At 38.1% G+C, this 20,753-nt stretch overlaps 1 protein-coding gene across 2 annotated transcripts in view; it reads left to right on the top strand.

The window, feature by feature from the left end:
• LOC306845164 (arf-GAP with GTPase, ANK repeat and PH domain-containing protein 1-like) overlaps positions 1 to 20,753 on the top strand; it is a 176,277-nt gene that overhangs the window by 68,823 nt on the left and 86,701 nt on the right. For both annotated transcript variants that reach the window (XM_079377804.1, XM_079377803.1), the window contains exons 2-3: positions 19,730 to 19,788; positions 20,451 to 20,538. In XM_079377804.1, the coding sequence (XP_079233930.1) occupies positions 19,730 to 19,788; positions 20,451 to 20,538 (147 nt within the window). The remainder of the gene's footprint in view (positions 1 to 19,729; positions 19,789 to 20,450; positions 20,539 to 20,753) is intronic.

Raw genomic sequence — 20,753 nt, 5'->3', positions numbered from 1 at the left:
CGTGTGGCGCATGTGTGTGGGGTGGGGCTTATTAAGCAAACATGAATATTCATAGTGGTTTCATCCACCGTTTGATGTTGTACATTCAAGTATTGTTCTTTAGCAACACATTTGGAACAGAAAGGTCTAATTTTTAGATATTTACTTAATTTTTACAGATCATAAAGAACAAATTACCCATTGCGAGTTACTGAGGGCTTTCCCCAAATGCTCTGATGTTTATCTTGGAGTCTGTATGTAAAGTAACCTGTCAGACGAGTTACTTGGACACCACGAGTCTTGACTGTGAACACTGCTAATATCTCATTGAGAGGATGAAATTGGACTTAATTGCTTTGATTGAAACTGATTTGTAGGCTCTTTGTTCGAAGAGCATCATTGGCAACACCGTTTGATATGGGGGATGCTTAATTGCGAATGCATGAAGAACGGGGTTGCTTATTTGCATATGGTCGAGGATGTTTATTATTTGGGTATTCAAGTGAAATTATATTTTCGTTTGTGTATAAACAGCAGTGATCTCTTGTAACCCCTGTGCTGAGAGCACAATGAAAAATGAATAGCAGCCTGCGGGGTTTGACAGGGAGAGGGGGATGAATGAATGAGTGGTTATGGGTTTGATGCCGTTTATGAGAAGCCAGTGACTATTTGTCATCGTCAGTCTCTCGTTAACCCACCGTCAGACACACACACCTCCCCCCCACTGCCTTCTGAAGCACGAGCTGCCCTCAGGATATGGGGCCCGACCCTCACCCACACAATGCAAGCGTCTGTGTATACGCATCTCATTATGTATGCAGCGTGCAGTAATATTGATAATGTTTCTCGGCACACAGAGCAATTAAAGTTTTGTATAATTATTTCATTAATTTGTGAGTCAAGGTTTGGCCTGAGACCCCAGCAGGGGTCTGTCATCGCTCAACCTGCTGTTGGGATACTTTCTGTCTCTATACCTTCATCCCGTTTTCTGTTTCTTTATTGTGTAATTGTTAAAACTTGTTTCTTTATCCCTACATCTAAATATGTACAGTATCTATGAGTATACATATCACTATGTGTACTTAATGTATGGTATATAAAAAGCAGTTTGTCAAGCAAATAGTATGTGACATATGGGAGTTTTTGTCCTATCTATTCATTTATTCAAAAAAATGCATTAAAAATGCAGATAATGCATACGGTGAGTACATCTTGTCTTTTTGTAATTAAAATCCATTTTGATATTTGTTTGAGGGCATAAAGTCACAGATGTCAGGGTGATACACCTGGCCTGATATCATAATGAACAGCCCGATCTCACAGCAATCCGTACATATTTTACGAGGTGGCTAATTCGTATGACCTCACTCGTACAAATTCAGACGATTTTTGCTAAATCGTACTTATTTTCCGAGTTGCCAATTCGTATGAATTTGTACGAATGACCTAAACCTACCCATCACTGGGGTTTAGACAAATCGTACGATTGAGGTCGTACGAATTCATACAAATTAGCCATCTCGTAAAATATGTACGGTCTTGATCTTGAGAGAGCGTTGTAATGAAGAAAAAAAGCCCCAATTTGTTTTGGCACAATTTATTAAATTTTTTTTTACAAAATGCATATTTTAACAAGCATTCTTATTAATATTTGCAAATCCTTTTGTCTGACAAATCAAAATCATGTTGTCTGTCTATAATTGTCTGTTAATAATATTAACTAATTATTATAACTAATTCATCATAAAAAACTTTGAAAAATATGTTTGAACACTTTTGAAAGTGTACTCACATATGTTCAAGGAATAAGAAAAATACATTACGTTTTACTTGGTTACAGCACTTAATTGGAACTTTTCTTGAATTAAATTTTTTAAAGTTTTTCAGAAATGAATAGTACAAAGCGTAAATTTAATACAACTTGGCAAACGGGTTTTAATCTAGATTTTTTTGGTAGAATTATCCTTTTCTATGTTATAGTATTCATCATTATTATTTATCATTGATCCATGTCTGAATGTGCAGTATTCATGACCTTTAGGAGAACAATATCTGCATGACCTTCTACATCTGCTGAGGTTCTCATGTGTCAGACCCTAGTCTCCTCACTCCTCCACCTGTTTTGTCCTGACGGACGGAAGGTGAAGCCGTATCTGAGACGAGGACGAGAGGCTCTCTGTGTTTGAGTGTGCCGTCTGAGGATGTGTCGGATTGTCATTGTTGCATTTCTTGGAAAACCCTGTCTTGTACCCCCACCCCTCACCTCTTCACCTCACTCAAGGAAATGAAAAAAATAAATAGGCATGGATAATGGCACTCTTACAAACAATCTGTTCCTTCAGTCCCTGGGATTGGGATTGTTCTTGACAGCAGTGTGTCTGTTCTTGATGAGTAATGCCACGCTGCTCTGCTTTGTTTTAGACCCTGTAGGCATTGTTGTTTTCTGGGCTTTAATTCCTTGCTTTAATTAGTCTAAAATGAAGAAAAGGACACTACATTTTATATCGCTACATATTGGTGTAGTTAAATATTACACAACTTCATGTTTTTTTAATTTTCATCTCCCTTCATTAGTGTCCTCTCCTGCTCATATAGCTTTCATCTTGCCATTAGACACCGCAGGCTGGCACAGAGCAGCGGCGCGGAAATGGCGCCTGGCATCTTGGCCATGCTTACAGACCTTCCCACCAGCCTCTCAGATTCCTGCCATGACTGTGGTTTGTATTATGCTCTCATCAATGAGTGATGACACACAGGAACCCATAGGAGTGCATGTAAGCAGTTTATATATTGTTGGGACAGGTGCTTATAATGGACTGTTGTAATAATTTTGCACAATTTGGACAAACTGTAGCTGTCAGTTATGACCCTTGATATGGTAAAGTCGATAAATATTAAAATCCATTGAAATCAATCAGTGAGGAAGGAGAACTTTTTGCAGTGATGAAAATCTCACAGAGGCGGACTGCCTGTGCTTTTGGAAATCCAGTTCAATGATTTCCTCCTTTGTTTAAAATGGTTCTCTTTCTTTTTTCGTCTTCAAAAAGTAATGTTCAGATTTATCTCTGTCGGATGCTTCCTTAGAGCAGCTGTTTTTAGTCATCTTAAGAAATGCCTCTGAAATTTGCAGGGGTTCAGGTTTACCTGACCCTAATCAGTTGCGTTTCTTGTTTACTTAAGACATGTTTTCGTCTTGTGAAAAAGGCACAGATATTGATTATTTCAATGTAAAAATGCAACTTTACATGTTGGACTGTTTGTCATTATGGATGATTTCTGATTCAATTCTGATTCACAATCACATTCACGCGCAACACACATAGTGTGATTAATTTTAATGCTCAACTGCTGCAAAAAACAAATAGTATATACTACCTTTCAAACATCTGGGGTCAAAAGTTTTTTGTGTTTACTGAGGCTGCTTTTATTTGATAAAATACAGTTACATCAGTAATAATGTAAAATATTATTTCAATTTAAAAATGGTTTTCCATTTAATTTTTTTTATATAATTGTAATATATTTTATACAATATTATCTCATGCAAAGCTTCAGTGTCACTTCATCCTTTAGAAGTCATTCCAATATGCTGATTTTGTGCTCTATGTATTATCTGTGTTGAAAATAGCTGTGCTTTATTTTTGTGGAAATTGTGATGCATTTTTTTCAGGAATTTTAGATTAATGGAAAATTAAAAAACAGCATTTTATAACATCATGAATGTCAATTTAACAAACCCTTTATGAAAAGTATTGCTATTATTTTAATCTTACTGACCCCAAACTTTGCATTGGACAGATGTGTCTTGTTAAATAAGTAAGGAATAATTGACGACGGGCCGTTGATTTATTAGAAAATAATGCACACCCGAGGTGGTGATGCCTTGAAGGGCATCACTGGTTACACCTGGTGTGCATTATTTTTCTAATAATTCAACGGCCCGGAGTCAATTATTCCGCTTATACTACGGTTGCCACACCTCAAGACACTGATCAGATGATAAATTTCAAGGCATTCGTTCGGCTTTTCTACTTAAATCACTATTGTGAGTAGGATTATTTCTTCCACATCTTATCCAACGCCTCCCTTGCCAATTCCAAAACGTCATTTTAAACCGTAAAGGAGGCTTGAGCCGTTGATAGCAGACTAATAATGCAGTTAATACAGTTAATAACTAAGTTATGAGAAGAGAGAGATTACCTCTGTGAGTCTGTGCGTCTCTCCAAAGTGTTCGGCAGCAATGTCTCTAGTTATAGTGAAACTTAAAGTTCATTTTCTTCACGAACAGTGCCGTTGTTGTTACCTCGCTTCTGAGAAGCTTGTGTAGTTTTTAAGTTGTTAAACTGTTACTGATAAAATCGTCAGAGTAGAGCTAACAACATTAGCGCTTATGTTAACTGTGTGTCTGTGAGGGAGAGATACGCTATGTGTTTTCTGTACATAATAAAAGAGTAATTTTGTGGCAAAAACATGGATATAATCTGTCGATTGTATCCTCTTGTTTACTATATTTATTTGTTTGGCCAGTGTCGTTGTGGGTTTTGGTTCTTTTGCTGTTTTAGGCTGTAAGGACCTTTTGAAATAAAGCAAATCATTTGGCGGAGTGATATGGACGTAATGCGGTGCTTGGAACTACGTTCGCCATGCGTTTCCCTGAAAATAATTGCACACTTTAGAACGTTCGTCAGCCAATCAGATTCAAGCATTCAAAGGCCCCGTAGTATAAATGTACATAGAAAACATTGTAGACCTTAATGGAGCACTGTGTTCCACACTTTTCATGATTAAAATTGTAATTGTATTCCTGATTATTTTTTCAATTAATGGTGCTGCCCAACAAGGGACCAAAAACCGAATGACACAGTGGTGAAAGCTCATGTGTGTGGTCGGATCCAAATGCTGCAAGACAACAACACCTCTGTGGAAACAGCACACCGCTGAGTTGGACCGCTATTGTGTGAACCCCAGTGGTGCATCAGACCAGCGGTCGTCTTGTTTTTGAGCTGCAACACCGCGATGGGTTGTTTGGAGGCTGCCAAGTGTCCTTGCTGTCTTTTCTTAACCCGCTTGTGTTTGTTTCCTGACATTGCAGTGGAGCCTATGTACGCGTTTGTCTGTAGTCTGCATTGTTGTGAGCTCCACAAGTGTTGGGTTTGATTATGGACATTTACAGCTGCTAAACCTTTCATAACACTGCTGTGTCTCATTACGTTTCACATTTTCTTTGTTTTTTCCAGGAAACCCTTTTGATCTTGTTATGTTAAATAGCACTTCACTTGACAGCTTAATTGCAATGTGAATTGCAGCATGCAGCGTACGGTTCGATCCCTCTGTAAGGAATGTTATTTCCAGATCGTTCTAGTTACGAGGGCATTCCAACAACGTTTACAGGGCTGACTGGGTTGTTTTGTCTTGTGCATCTTGCTAGCGCACTCTCCCATTGTCATTCTGTCACTGCTTCTTGTTTTTTATCCATTGTCTTGCTTTAAGTCAAAACAATGAGGGGTGGAGAAGCGTTTTGCGTATGCCTCGTTTATCAAGGGCTCATCAGATCTTCTGGCACGCTGACAGTGTCAGCTGTAATGATATCTTGACTGTAACTATGATGATAGTCTTTCCTGTAAGTACTGGTGTGTTAAACGTGGGTGGCTTTTTTTCCCCTTAAGGTTAGGAGAGAGAATCCGCATTCTTGTGCTGAAGGGCCTAATTAAGGCTGAAACTTAATTGTGCATAACTTGTTTGAAGCTCTATGAAAACGTATAGATGAATTAAGATCTCTGACCTCTACTTCACAAGTTACTCTGAAGTATGACTTGTGTGGGTCGAGTTTTGGTCATCTTTGACAGAAACATATGTGGGTTTTATTTTGGCAGTCTCTGACTTCTGTGAGACTGAGATCTGTGTGGTTTGTGTACAGAAACATGAAACACTTATAGAGTAAATTTCCATGTCTGGCTCCAGTCGTTCCCCAAATTTGTAAACCGAAAACAAATTGAATGAATATGTGATCTCAGAGTGGTAAACAGATATGATCACCCAGATGTATGACAGACGTGACGTGTCAAGTTTTTTTTATATCTGATCATTGATGAAGTTGTTATCATGGTATGCAGTGTTATCCTGATATTCTATTACATTACAAAACAGGTTTAAATGCAACATTTTTTGCACATAATATAGTAGTTATTTTCTGTTAAAGGGGCTATGTGTAGGTTTTTACTTAAAAAAAACATCTTTAAGATAGAGTTTTCATTTGTCCATTTATGAGCCAACCATAATGTAATAGGAAGAATGACACCTTGACTGTCCACCACAGTTGCCTCTAGGCTCAGTTGTGTCTGGAGGAGTCGGGTCCGAATTGGCGCGAAAATTCACAAAATGTGACGTCATGCACGTTCTCGTCTACAGCGGCAATCGCTAGCGGTAGTGTTTGAAATGGACTCTGCGGACGGAAAGAAAACGACCAGCCTCCAGCACAACCCAGACACCCACGGAAACTCCTCGTAAGCTTAAAAAAAACAAAAAAGCCTTATCTAGTGCGCACCGAGAACGAGCATGAGACTGGCTGCAGTTCCTCTAACGGCCACCGGTGTCAGTAACTGTTAGAAATTTCAGAACTTACGCAGTGCTCCTTTAAATGAGAAAATCATGAAGAGAGTTCTTAAATTTCGAAAAGAAAATGAACACTCTTAAAAATAAAGGTGCTTAAACGGTTTTTCACAGCGATGCCATAGAAGAACCATTTTTGGTTCCACAAAGAACCATTCAGTCAAAGGTTCTTTAAAAAAACATCTCTTCCTTACCTTTTTATAATCTGAAGAACCTTCTTTCGCCACAAAGAACCTTGTGTGAAACAAAGGTTCTTCAGATGTTAAAGGTTCTTTATGGAACCATTCAGACCAAAAAGGCTCTTCTATGGCATTGTGAAGCATCGTGCATTTAAGAAACTAAATGAATATCTAAACAAGAGCACACAAATAAATGAAAAAGCATGAAACATTAAAATCAATATAAAGTGAAATGGACATTCAAATGTGCAGGATTGATGTGTGAAAACTAACCAGTGAGATTTGTTCTTGCGTGTCACGCAAACATGTTTGAGCTTCCGCAGGAACTAGTGAGGTTTGTTTTGAAGTGTCAAGCAAGTCCGTTTATCATTTTAGAAGTGCATTAGTCAATATTTTTGCAAAAAAAAATCTAATTATCAAACAAAGTACTTGTGTCAGAAGGACTTTCAAGAAACAGCTCAATATGGATTACACTCTTAAAAATAAAGGTGCTTCACCATGCCATAGAAGAACCTTTTTGTCTAAATGGTTCCATGAAGAACCTTAAACATCTGAAGAACCTGTCTGTTTCACAAAAGGTTCTTTGTGGCGAAAGAAGGTTCTTCAAATTATAAAAAGGTAAGAAAGAGACTTTTATTTTTTTAAAAAGAACCTTTGACTGAATGGTTCCTTGTGGAACCAAAAATGGTTCTTCTGTGGCATCGCTGTGAAGAACCTTTTTGAAGCACCTTTATTTTTAAGAGTGTACTTTTACATTGTCTTTACAAACTTTTTGAAGCTTGAACATTTTTTTGAGGAATGGGCTTTCCATGGAGGGGCTAAAATATATTAGCTTCTTCATTTGTCTTTTGAAGATGAACAAATGTCTTATGGTTTTGAAGAAACATGAGAGTAATTGAGGACAGAATTTCCGCCGCTGGGTAAACCCTTTAGGTAATTTTTTGGGTTTACACAAAGAGTGTAAACACTCGACACATTTTGAAGTAGTCTGACATGTTCTGGCTCAACAAATGACGTGAATTTCAGGGTGGGACTACCTGTAATAAATCACTTAGCAGGGATTTGACTAGCTTTTTCAGTTAACATAGTAAAGGGAATAACCCCAAGGAGGATTGTAAGAAAACTGTACAGATGCCGAGTTCCATCTTGACAGGTAAGCTTTGGATAGTTCTCAAATTTTACGAACATCCTCTTTTTAGGCTGCACAACCAACTTTTCCCCAGTCTGCTGATGTAAGTTGTTAAAATCTGGGTCCCGAGTTTCATTTGTATAGAGAATTCAGCAAGAATTAATTCTCAACTGCCGCTGGTAACTTTTTCTATGCCACTTTAATAAGAACATCCTTAGAATAAAAACATCAAGAGTACGGAGTCGTGCACATGCAGCGGCACACTAGAGAGATCATTGTCAACTCAACTCTTGCAGAAGTGGAGCCAGTTAATATTTGCATTTAGCATTTGGAATTCAGATAAGCCTAAAATGATTTCCTTGTGTGGTTTGGCATGTTTGTTCTTAGCTGCTTTGGTCCTGAATCAGGTGCTTTGTTAGTGTGTGTGTGTCTTTTGTACCTTTCTTCTAGTGTTCTGTATCGTCTATTCTTCTTGACAGCGCTGACTCAAAGGTGGCCACAGTATAATAATAGCAGCAGCGAGGGAAAGAAAAAAGCGGAAGGAGAGCTGCGGAAACTGTGCCAGCGGCGCGGGTTGGCGGAGACAGAATTATGGCAATATGGCGGTTTTTCCTTCTCTTTTTCCCTTACAGTGGTGCTGCCATGTTTTGAGCAGACCACATCACATACACAAAGGGAGGGAAGTCTATATAGAGAATGTAAACACTGCACAGGAAGTGGGAAACACGTTATATTTACGTCGTTCCTTGGATGCATCCCTTTGTTTAACCCCACGTTTCTGCACAAGTACCTTCTATTGCAAACTTACTAAATCTTTGTTGCAGATGTTCATCGCAAAAGTCTGTAAAGTGCACACTTAACACTTGTGTAAGTACAGTTCAGATTGAATTAAATGAGCCATTATTGGTTCTTTTGTTATTGGCGATTGGTTATTTTAATTGGAAGGTGGGAGTATTGACAGATATTGTAAACTAGAGCAATCTGATTTCTTCCATTCATTGTAACACCCACGACCCGTCTCAGCTATATACTGTCTGGGCTTTGGTCTGTGCAGCCTCCAAAAGGAGATTGTCTATATATTGTGTAAAAATTGTCTATAGGCGCACAGCTGTATGTATGTTTTGACCCACCAATAGAAATAGAATAAGGAGAGGCAATTCTGTGGCTTTCATTCTGTGTAACCACATCAGATCCTTGCTGATTTCAGTCAGCGCGTCTTGTTTACTGTGGCTGTACATGAGATATATTTAAAGCATAGATCGTTGTGTCCCACGATTGTGACTCCTTGGTTTTTCCTAAATGCATTGTGTAATGCGCGTAATGCATATTGGTTCATGATTCAGAATGCTGTTTTTTTTCCCTTGTTGGCACAAACACCAGTGAAAATGCACCCTTTGCCACTAATTCCGCACAGTAATTTATTAATATCATGCAAGTTAAAATCTCTGCACAGAACCAGCCTTAAGTAAATAAAACCAATGCTGAGTTCATCAACAAAATGACTGACATTCTCATGCTTTTTTTCATGTCAAAGATGAAAAAATGCACCCTGATGATAATTAAATTAATTTTAAAACCCAATTTTAAACCGGTGTCATGCTAGTATTTCAGGATGTTTTCATAAGGACAGTTTTAATGTATAATATAATGTTAAAGGAATTAATGTGAACACAATTTAAGTAATGTTGAAAAATCTGATAGTTTGCTCTGTTACCGTTGAACACATTTTTGTTGTTTTGCGTATTATTGCCAACTAATGTTATTTTTCATTGACCCTTTCGTTCAATGAACATAACTTTAACAAAACAAGACTAAATTTAAAGGATAGTTTTGTTATTCAATGGAAATATGGCATAACAAAAACGGCAAAAATTAACACTGCAAGTCAGTTCACCAAATATTGCAAACATAATACATTTACTTTCATGACATTTTGGTAATGCACAACAATGCATGCCACTTACCTTACCTTTTTTTTAAAAATTAGAATTATAAACAATAGATTTGAAAATATGTCTGCAGAATTGTGTGAGATGGCAAAATGAAAGTCCCTCTCAGTCCCACCCTATATGTTTGGCACAGGTACAAACACACCTTGTTCAGCTGTTTTGGGAATACTGGGTTGATATATACTAAAGCCTGGGAGAGAACAGGCCATGCTTTGGACAGGCAGAGCACACAAAACACATGTTTTAACTGTGCTACGCTGGATAATCTATCTACCACAACGTGGAAATATCACCCCTGCTTATTCCATCACTAACTTGCTGTGCCTTTTCTTTTCCAACCCTCTTCCTCTCTCTCTTCCTCTGTATCATTTTGATGAAGAGCAGACACATTCTGCTAAACTCTCTTTTCTCCTGCTGTCTTTGCAGAGGTGACACCCAGAAACTCAGTGTGAGGGTAATAGACGTTCCATTGTCACAGTATGTGTGGATACATTTAAAGCATGGAGCTTGCATGTTCACCTTATGTAGCTTGTAAAATCTAGGACACAGACTCAGCTTTTCTTCTACTGTCTCAGCACGTGTGTAGCAGGTTTATGTTCATTAAGAATGTCTTACCGAGTCAGGAAACTTACGAAGCCTGGTGCATTGCAGGAGACCATATGGTTTGTACTAAGGAAGTTGAATATAGATCGTTTTAGACGATCGATTTAAAATTGATGGTCCTTTTTGTAGTTTTTAAATAATGGTAGAAACGTCAGCTAAAATGAATATTCTGGGTTTAATAAAATTTTAAATGAAAGTTCTGTTATCATTTACTCACCCACATGTTGTTCCAAATCCATAAGACTTGCACTCATCTTCAGAAAATAAATGAAGATATATTTAATGCTCTCCTTTAATTGTTGTCCACTGCAACTTCAAGCTTCATAAGTTCATAAAGACATTAAAAGTCTTTTGAAAAAACACAATGGCTTTGTATGATGACCAGATTTAATTTAGGCTGTTATTCACAGGATTCACAGGAGTGATATGAAGCTTCAGTATTAACTGGTCTGTTTTACTTTGTCAGGTTGGGCCCATTTGCTTCAATTGTTTGTTTGTTTTTGTCCATTATTTTGATAAATATATATATTTTTAATCATCAATATGCCACAAGTACTGTCGATTAATCTGTTTTCTGCCAAGAATCAGTATTTGACCGGCTTTAGACGTCACGACTGCCAAAGGGTCCTATAGTGTGTCAATGAGAACTGGTTCAATTCGTGTGTGGCAGCATATTGATTCAGCCAAAGCAGTGACTTCAGCATGCAGGTCAATGAACTGGTATCCCTGCTGCACTGGGAACACTGGGGAAGATGGAAACTTAAGGCCCCTCCTAGGAAAACAGGAAGCAGCTGTAACAACATCCTGTTTCAGAGTGATGTCCAGGGAGCAGTGGCGCATGGGTGAGCCATCAGTAGCCCCAGTGCAGCCCAACAGAGGGGCAACAATGCAGCCCTGTGTGTTAGAGGAGAAGCGGGGGGGGCTGACGGACTGGATTTTTTCCATTTGCCCTGTTAGGGTCAATGACCAGCAGTCAGTTGAACATAGACGCTTGATGCAGGAATACAATTATTTGCTGGTTTCTTTGTTAAAGATTATTAAGGTTGGGAATCAAAAATCAATTGTAATTCATGTGCGCGCATCCTTTATTTTTAGGTGGCGAAAAGGGGCTACTATAAATGTATTGTCTTTGAATCAAGAGATTCATTCAAAAACACTGATTCATCCAGTAATGAAACAGGTAAATCTTGAGTCATTGAATCATTCCATTCATAAATTCCATGAGCTTTTGTTTGGTTATCTAATTTTTTTTCTTTAGAATTGTGAGAGAACTACAAGCGCCATTAAAAAAAAGTCTCAATTTATACATAATCTTGCAGCACTATTTTGCACACAACAGCTCTTAAAGGGTTAGTTCACCCCAAAATGAAAAACCCAGAGTTACGTCTTCCGACATTTTAGAGAGTATCACAACGCATCCGCACGCTTTCCCCTAAGCGTAAACAAGACTTAATATGCAGATTACGTTCATGTGCGCGCTTTCCCCCCCGAACATAAACAACGCTGATTACGTCAAATACGTTCTTAGGTACTCTCCAGAATGGTGGAAGACGTAACTCGGGGGAGAATAATGGTTGAGTAAATTGTTATTTTTGTTTTCCTTGCGCCAAAAAAAAAAAGGATTCTCGTAGCGTCGCAAATCTTTGAGCCACTGATGTCACATGGACTGTTTTACCGATGCCCTTACTACGTTTCTGGACCTGGGAACATTTCAGTTGCGTTGTTGTCTATGGAGGGACAGATAGCTCTCCGATTTCATCAAAAACATCTTAATTTGTGTTCGGAAGATGAACGAAGGTCTTACGGTTTTGGAACGACATGAGGGTGAGTAATTAATGACAGAATTTTCATTTTGGGGTGAACTAACCCTGTAATCGAGTCCAGTTTTTATGTAGCCATTGTTCATGGTATTCAGCAGCAATTAAATTTGAAAAAAGATACACAAAATAAAAATGTTTGATATCTAAATGTTCAACTATTTTGACTTTTTTTTTTTTTTTTTTTTTTACCACATTGGATTCGAAACTGGTAATCGATAAGTAGATTCGGAATTGCAATTGGAATTGATCAAATTCAAACGATACCCAACCCTATGTAAGATGATGGTTGACAGTGGAAATTGGAGGGAAAGACAATCTTAGTAATTTGAGCTAGTGTGGCGTGTGTCTCTTAGTGTGTGTGTTTTCACAAAAACTGCTGGGAAACGCGGCTTTGTGTTCACAAAGCTATTTTGGGAGCTGCAGTGAATGATGAGATGAAACATGCTGTTCTCAGTGTCTGGAGGGAACGATAGGGTGAGGTGGGAATGAGTTGAGAGAGCTTGAGATGAGGAGTGTAAAGTGACAGTGAAACGGATGGAGGAGGGTGGTTCTCCAATATCCTCCATCAAATGATCAAGAGTGTACAGCAGTAAGTCATGTTTCTGTCAGCATTCGGAGGTAATTGAATTGAACTGAGGCTCCACAGAACACTGATTCCACATGCACTTACTGTAGCTGCCTCTCACTGTGCTCTTTATAACAGTCTCGAACCAATCGGGCAAGCCTTATGTGTGCCTTTTTGTCTGAGGCAGTTCCTCATTTTCAATTCTAATATGGCCCGTCTTGACTTGAACCTGACCTGTGTTAGCATTTTACTTTGCAGTTTCATATTGAATCAGACAGATGTTGACTAGTGTTAAGCTCAAAAAGAACGCCCTCAACTGGGAGACCGTCTAAGATCTTAAAGGAATAGTTCACCCAAAAATGACAGTTGTGTAATTTATTCATGTTGTCTTCTGTGGAACATCTAGAAATATATATATTTTTTTTAAATATGACCGTTTTTGTCCATACAGTGAGTGTCAAATGTTATTTGGCTTTAAAGGTGTGATCACATTTACTGCTATTCAGCTTTTTCTTGGGTGAAATCCATTTTAATGAGTCCACACAAGTGGCAATTTCGCATGATGCCGAGGGATTGCCACAAACAGATTTTTTTGTGCTCCTATGATTTCCATGATGCAGAAAATGCAGACAGTCACAGAATTATCACTAGTTATGAAAATGGAATGTACAGTATAATGCAGAATGGCATAGATTAAATCAAGAAGACTGATATTTAAGTTTAGTTTGTTGTTTAGATGTTATTGATTATTAAACAATTAATTAAACCATTAAAATGGACTCCATTTGAAAAAAATGGACTAAAATGGACTATTATTGGGGAAAATAATAATTTCATAGGGCCCTTAAATGTATTTGTTTTTTTTATTAAAATTTGAATATATTGTTGCTAAATTGTATAAATTTCATAATTCTAACAAATAAGTTCTTGTTAAAAACTAACCAAAATTAAAAATAATTTGCTTAATTTCCCCACAGGAGAGACTTGGTGTTGTTTCCAAACAAAAGGAAATATATCGGTATCACATCGGCTATCGGCCAAAAAGAGTTTAAATAAATCGGCAAAAATCCAATATCGTGCATCCTTACTTCAAACTATAATCTTTTGTACTCCACAGAAAAAAAGAAAAGCATAAAGTTTTGGAACGATGTGAGGGTGGGTAAATGGTTGTTCCAGATTTATCAGACTGATTTAAACTCTTGAGGCTTTTGAACAATTCAGTGAAAGAAACAGCTCATAAGAGTCATTTACTCATGAAATAGGCTACACTGGTCACATCATATTTCACACTCAATAGTATGACATGTTCTTGTCAATATTGTGCTGTACATTGACTGCAAACTTAAGGTCATGCTGGAGCTGATGTGAAAAGCGGCGCAGGAAATGCTGTTAAGCAACCTAATGCATATTGCAAATATAAATGGCAAGAGCTTTTGCCAAGCTCCAATCTGATGACCTCTTCCTGTTCTTAATTAGGCCAGTTCTTAGACAGAATAAGCTGCAAAATGCATCAGACTTTGATGACTGTCAAGATTTTGGCTGTAGATGAATATAGATGAGACCAGATATAATCAAGCATCTCGGATCTCATACCAGACGTCTCATTCAGAGGAATTACACACTCTCACTGTTCTGCAGGAGAGGAAAAGCCGCTTCATGACAGAGAGAGATTTACATCCTGACCGAATGATGATGGATGTCCTTGGGAGTTGTGATTTGCGCCAAGTGCGCCTTTGAGCGCTGTGTAATGGTTAGTTGTTGCAAGCTACCCGACACATTCATTATTGCGCTTTGTGTGTTAGTTCCGCTTTCATAAATCCTAATTGAATCTTTGGTGGAGCCTCATGGTGTCGATTTTGGACTGGTGTTAGCCTAGTTCTCCAAGTCCCCTCAGGATGCTTACATTGGGTGTGTGGGATTTTAATGATTTAGGAGACTCTCTAAAAGCTGCAAGTTCTTAAAATGAGGGTGAATCCTACGGACAAAAGCTGAGCAGAATAAAAGGATCTGCTCTGGGCCATCACAGACACTAACCCTGACCCTGGTGACATTATGCAGAATTATTATTAATTAAGGGACTTCCTGTAAACGTCCTATTTTTTTTTTTTCTTCTAGTTTCACTACTGTTTTTTTCCATCACATCGTCATTTTCTGCCCGACACACACAAAGTGGGTGGTAGAAGTGCGCTTCTGTAATCGGTCAGCTCACAGCGAGGGGGTGGAGGGCCCAGGCAGGTCATGGGAAACTGGCTGCAAAGAACCAACGCTGAATTGACTCGTACTCTCTGTACACATATAAACGAATCCATAAGAGCGTTTAAATAAGACGCGTGAGCTTCCCACGGGGCACACAGATACCCCTCATTAGCACACCTGCTGGAATATCTTGGTTGTTCTTCGTTCTAAAGTTGATTTTTGTGTCCTCCTAGACTTTCGGTGACATATGATTGTCATATTTGTGAAGTAACTGTGTGTTTACTACACATTCAAATGCAGATGAGGATCACTTGCCAGAATTATTTCACCTAGAGCCGAGGTATCCCTTGATTGACAATGAAATTCAAAGTATTCAACAAAAGTGAAGTGAAGTGACATACTGCCAAGTATGGTGACCCATACTTGGAATTCGTGCTCTGCATTTAACCCATCCAACGTGCACACACACAGCAGTGAACACACACACACCGTGAACACACACCCGGAGCAGTGGGCAGCCATTTATGCTGCGGCGCCCGGGGAGCAGTTGGGGGTTCGGTGCCTTGCTCAAGGGCACCTCAGTCGTGGTATTGAGGGTGGAGAGAGCGCTGGACATTCACTCCTCCCACCTACAATTCCTGCCGGCCCGAGACTCGAACCCGCAACCTTTGGATTACGAGTCCGACTCTCTAACCATTAGGCCACGACTTCCCACGACTGAAATATGTTCACATGTTCAGGCCTTCTAGTTTTAGTTTAGTTTTAGCATTTTAGAACAATAAAAACTTAATTAACCTGTATCATTTAAAAAAAATTCATGACATTTTAATGTTAATGTAAAATATACAATGTATCAAAAAAATAGGCTATTTATTTTATTCTTATTTTTAGGCTACATTATTTCTCTTTAGTTTGTTTTTTCCAGTTATGCTTTGTATTTTCAGTTTTTTTTTTTTTTTTTTTTTTTTGGAGGAAGATAAATACTGCTTTTAATTAGCTAAGCAGACATGGTTATCCTGCAGTAATCTCAAATACTGCATTTACACCTCAGGTCTTGATGTCTAATTATCTGCATTTACACTATACACTTGGTAAAACAATCCAAGGTAGACATACTGACCTGGAAAAGCATCCATATGAGTTGACGGGAATATATCTGATCTGTCTGCTTACATGGCAGATGCCATTTCATGTATCTTGATTTGAATTAGATTTATTCCCACATATCTGATAATATATTATCCCATATCTGATGATATCGGCATCCATGTGCTTTTTTTTCCTGCTTACACATTGTGGGTCATATCCAATCTGTCACACGGGAGGAAAAAAATCATAATTGGGACACTTAAAACATGTAAAGATAACTAAATATTAATGACTAAATATTGACAGAATCGTCTTGGCCTAATGCTAGGTCTATCACTCCCTGTAGCTGAGCAATTGAAATCGACTGGGTGTTCATCAAAGCCAAATTGTTCAGTTGTTTGGAGCCAGTCATTCAGACGTTGAACTCCAGACGTGTATGTATTCTCATGAGAAGCAGGCTCTGCATTGTCTCTCCTCAGAGTTGCGGATGAGGAGCAAGGATAATGACTGGGTGTTTTAGTTTCATCTTTACTGCCTTCAGTTTTTATAGATGAAATACAGGCTGTTGTCACACAGTATTCATGATTATTGAGCTCTACAAACACAAATATCAAGAAACTTTCCTTATTTGTGACAATTTTCTGCAAGGATACATTTGTTTTTTATCCTGCCAATGTTTGAGATGGAGATTTCTTTTAGATAATTGTACTTAAGTATAATAGTAGCTTCAGACTAAAGCTCTTGCAATGTCTTTCATCACTGTTTTTATCGAGGTTGCAGTTTTATAATCAAGCATGCTATCGGCTTCCATAATGAAAAATAATCCAGCAAGTCTAGATCTGGCTGTAATGGTTCATTACCGATCTGTCACTCCCATCATGTCTCCTGTGATGTTACAGATTGTCATTTTGAATGAGTCGCAGTCTCACAGACAGCTGTCATAGCGTTGTGTTGATTGGTTCCATCTGCGCATGGAACGCCTAATAGAGAAAAGAGATAAGAGGTCTCAAATAAGTCAGGTTTCTCCAAACAATATGAGTTATATGTGATTACAGCATCAGTTGTTCAGTCAATCCTTATTTTTTTCTTTAATACCCAGTCGGTTTTCATATATGCTTTCTATGTGGGTAGCAGATTGTGTTAACCTTCCTCAGATCTCAGACACTGTGGCTTTTCAGGGTCACCCCATGGAATATATGAAGCAACCCCCCCAAAGGCTCTTGTTTCCGTTTTATTCTTCATCTGCTAGCCTTTCAAAAAGTGGCAATGGTGGCAATCCCCTAGGGTTATGCATATATGTTAGCGTTAGCGTGTGTTAAAAATGGGTCTCTTGAGAAATTATAGACTGTTGTTATCTGACATCATTGAGCAGAAGATGGAAGCAAAACGTGCATTGCTTTGCGTATGGAGAATAAAATGAGAATGAACCAAATAAAAAAATAAAGCAGGGTTTCTTACCTAAACAACATTTAAGACATCATATGCACACTCTCAATGTAAAAACCGTTTCCAAAAGTAAGCTGCTTTGTTTGGGCCAAATTGCGTATAAGGTAAATCAGACAATATGGTGGATGGTTTAGACAAATATAAGTTTGTAAATATGCTCAAATACCTAAAAGTTTTGATATAATACAGCCTATTTTAGAATATTTGACACAATATTTGTGTATACAGTGTGTTTTTATGCTGATGAGATGCTTTATGCTGATTGTGATATGTATTTGTATGCTAGTTAATCACATTGATAGCATAGCAATATCTAATATCATGCTCTACTCGAGTCAACCTTTCTGACTCCAAATCTAAATTTGCATGACTTTACAAATTGTTGTGATTTTCTGGATGAGGATTAAGGATGAGGATGCATGTGTTTATAATTATTACCCAATAAAATACTTTAGAGCTAATATTCTATTAATTTACATGACTTTTTCAGGTCTGGAAGTTTCACTCAGAATTAGGCTTCCTCATAAATACAGTTTTCTGGAGGGCCGTTTGTGTGGTGCTCAGAGTTGCAGCCTATCAAGATTGTCCAAATTAGTTACAAATGAGGTTCCATTTCTTCTGTCTTAAAGGGGTGCTATTATGCTCTTTTACAAAGTCTTGATTTTGTTTTGGGGGTGTACTAGAACATGTTTTCATGCTTGGTGGTTCGAAAAACACATTATTTTTCACATAATTTACAATACCTTTATTGTAATAAAGGTACATTAATTACAATACCTTTCTCCCCAGCCTGGAACAAACGGCCTGATTAGTTCCGGGATTAGTTGACGAAGTCCCGCCTTCCAAAAAACGAAATGTATTGTGATTGGTTAGCTGTCCCAGTGCATTGTGATTGGCGAACAGCTTAGATGGTGTTCAGTACTGCCACGCCCTTTGCCAAAGTTGCATGGCGTCAATGTTGCCATCAATTTGAGCCGGATTCAGACCCCAAGAATATTGAACAAGAGGATCGCACAGAACCTTTGCATGCACGGATATTGCAAGATATATTAGAGCGGTAACGTTGTTGTTGTTTTGTTTTTTTTGGCTAAATCACAATTTCGAAAGTAAAAAATAACTGCAATAACTCCCCTTAAAATAACTGCATTTACTATGTACAGATAAGTGCAACGGTAATATGCATTGTTTATTGTTCTTTAATTCTAACATTATAACATGAATTGCAGTGAAACTGTTATACAGTTGAATTGATTTATACCAGGGGTGCCCAACCCTGTTCCTGGAGATCTACCTTCTTGCAGAGTTTAGTTCCAGCCCTGATCAAACACACCTGTCTGTAATTACTGAAGTGTAAATTCTGCGGATTACATCGTTGTCCAGTATTGTACTGTCAGCAGTTTATAAAAATGTTTTCATAATTGTAACATACATATTTACATACATAATTATTCAGGTGCATGTTTAATAACTTGCGAAATCTTGACGCTACAGCAGCATTTCTTCGTCGCCGCCTTGTCTGATGCACTCAACCGCAAGCTTTCTAACCACGAGGTCGCCCTCCCACCACCCAACCATTCAAATTTCCATAGGTGGGATTTATTTTAATGATATTCTAATGGGCCGCTTTGTGACATCACTAACACCGGAAAACAACGTTGTAGTCCAAACGAGCCGTTAGTGGTAGTTCTTGAAAAGGAAAATATCTCACTTTGGAGTGGACTTTGAGATTTGTAACTTTTAGATCTTTTTAAGCCCAAACATACACACTGACTAAAATTCAATTCTATAATAGAGCGTGGTCCCACTCTCACCATATATAAACTTAATGATGTCCTCTGAGCGTTTTAGCCCACCGTGCACCTGCATCTATTGCACTATTGTTCTATTTTAATGTGAAATGTGTTGTGCGGCTGAGCGTGGGGGCCATGCAGGCACTGTGGGCTCTAATTAACACATTTGATCATTCGCTCTGCTGAAAAGACCTAAAATTAACACAAACATGTTTTGTTCTGTATATAGTTTTGGAGTTGGGTCCGTTTGACTGTGTCTTTTCCTCTGCTGTTTGTATTGATCAGTGAGCCGCTCATCTAGAACCGTTCTGTAAATAAGACTGAACTGAAGGGCATGATCACATTTGTAATGATCTCTCTCTTTCTCCGTTACAGATGGCTTTGTCAACAGTCAGGAGTGGACACTCAGTCGCTCCGTACCAGAGCTCAAAGTGGTGAGTCCTGTCACTGATGTTTAAAATTTGCCATTTTTATCATAACTATTACAAGATTACATTTGCATTAGTGATGCATGCTCTTGACCTCACAACAGAACAGCTTTGATCAGCCTGTGTCTTTTCTAAATTGACCTGAATACGTTGACTTCTCTGATTCTTGACCTGTGGAAAGTTACTTTGAAATGAAAAATAAACTCACTTTTTACACTCACTACTTTATTTGCTGGTCCACTGATAATATCCATAATGACATTTGTGTCATTTGACAGCGTCATTTCCTCCATCTCAAATTATTTCTTGTTTGATAGCATTCTGTGATAAAATTATTGCATGTGAAAATGACATTGTACAGTTTTAAAATTAAATGACTGACTTGTCATGCTAGCACATATTAATGCATGGATAGAATTTGTTTAATCCAAAATAAAGAAAATTAAACACTCTTTTATTCCTTGTTAATATTGATTAATCTTACTTGGAACTACCTGTGCATTATACGGGTTTAATGCATACCAGCCAGGCAATCAGAATAGAGTATTCAGACAGACCATGGTATAATGGGACTTGCTTCAGGTCTAAGTTGAGACACTGTTTATTTACATGCCAAAATATCATGTAAGGGACTCCTATTAATTCTGTGTGTGTATTTCTATGTGCAGGGCATTGTGGGTAACTTGGCCAGTGGGAAGTCTGCGCTGGTGCACAGGTATCTGACAGGGACGTACGTGCAAGAAGAGAGCCCTGAAGGTAGGTGTTTTGCTATGAAATGGGTAGGTGAAATATGGAGAATCATTAGAAGCCTTTGTACTTTTATATCTCTCACTGTCTTTATCTTGTGCAATATTATTAACGGTTTATATTACTCCCGTTTGAAAGGCTTTACAATGGCATATGTGTGTCGTCCTGTTCTTAGATCCCATTTAATCTTGAAGTTGTGTAAATAAAATTTAATATTCCTCTCT

This window comes from Barbus barbus (assembly GCF_936440315.1).
Source record: "Barbus barbus genome assembly, chromosome: 25".
Lineage (NCBI taxonomy): Eukaryota > Metazoa > Chordata > Actinopteri > Cypriniformes > Cyprinidae > Barbus > Barbus barbus.
Note: the sequence above shows the minus strand (reverse complement) of the source record. Positions and strands in the feature narration are given on the sequence as shown.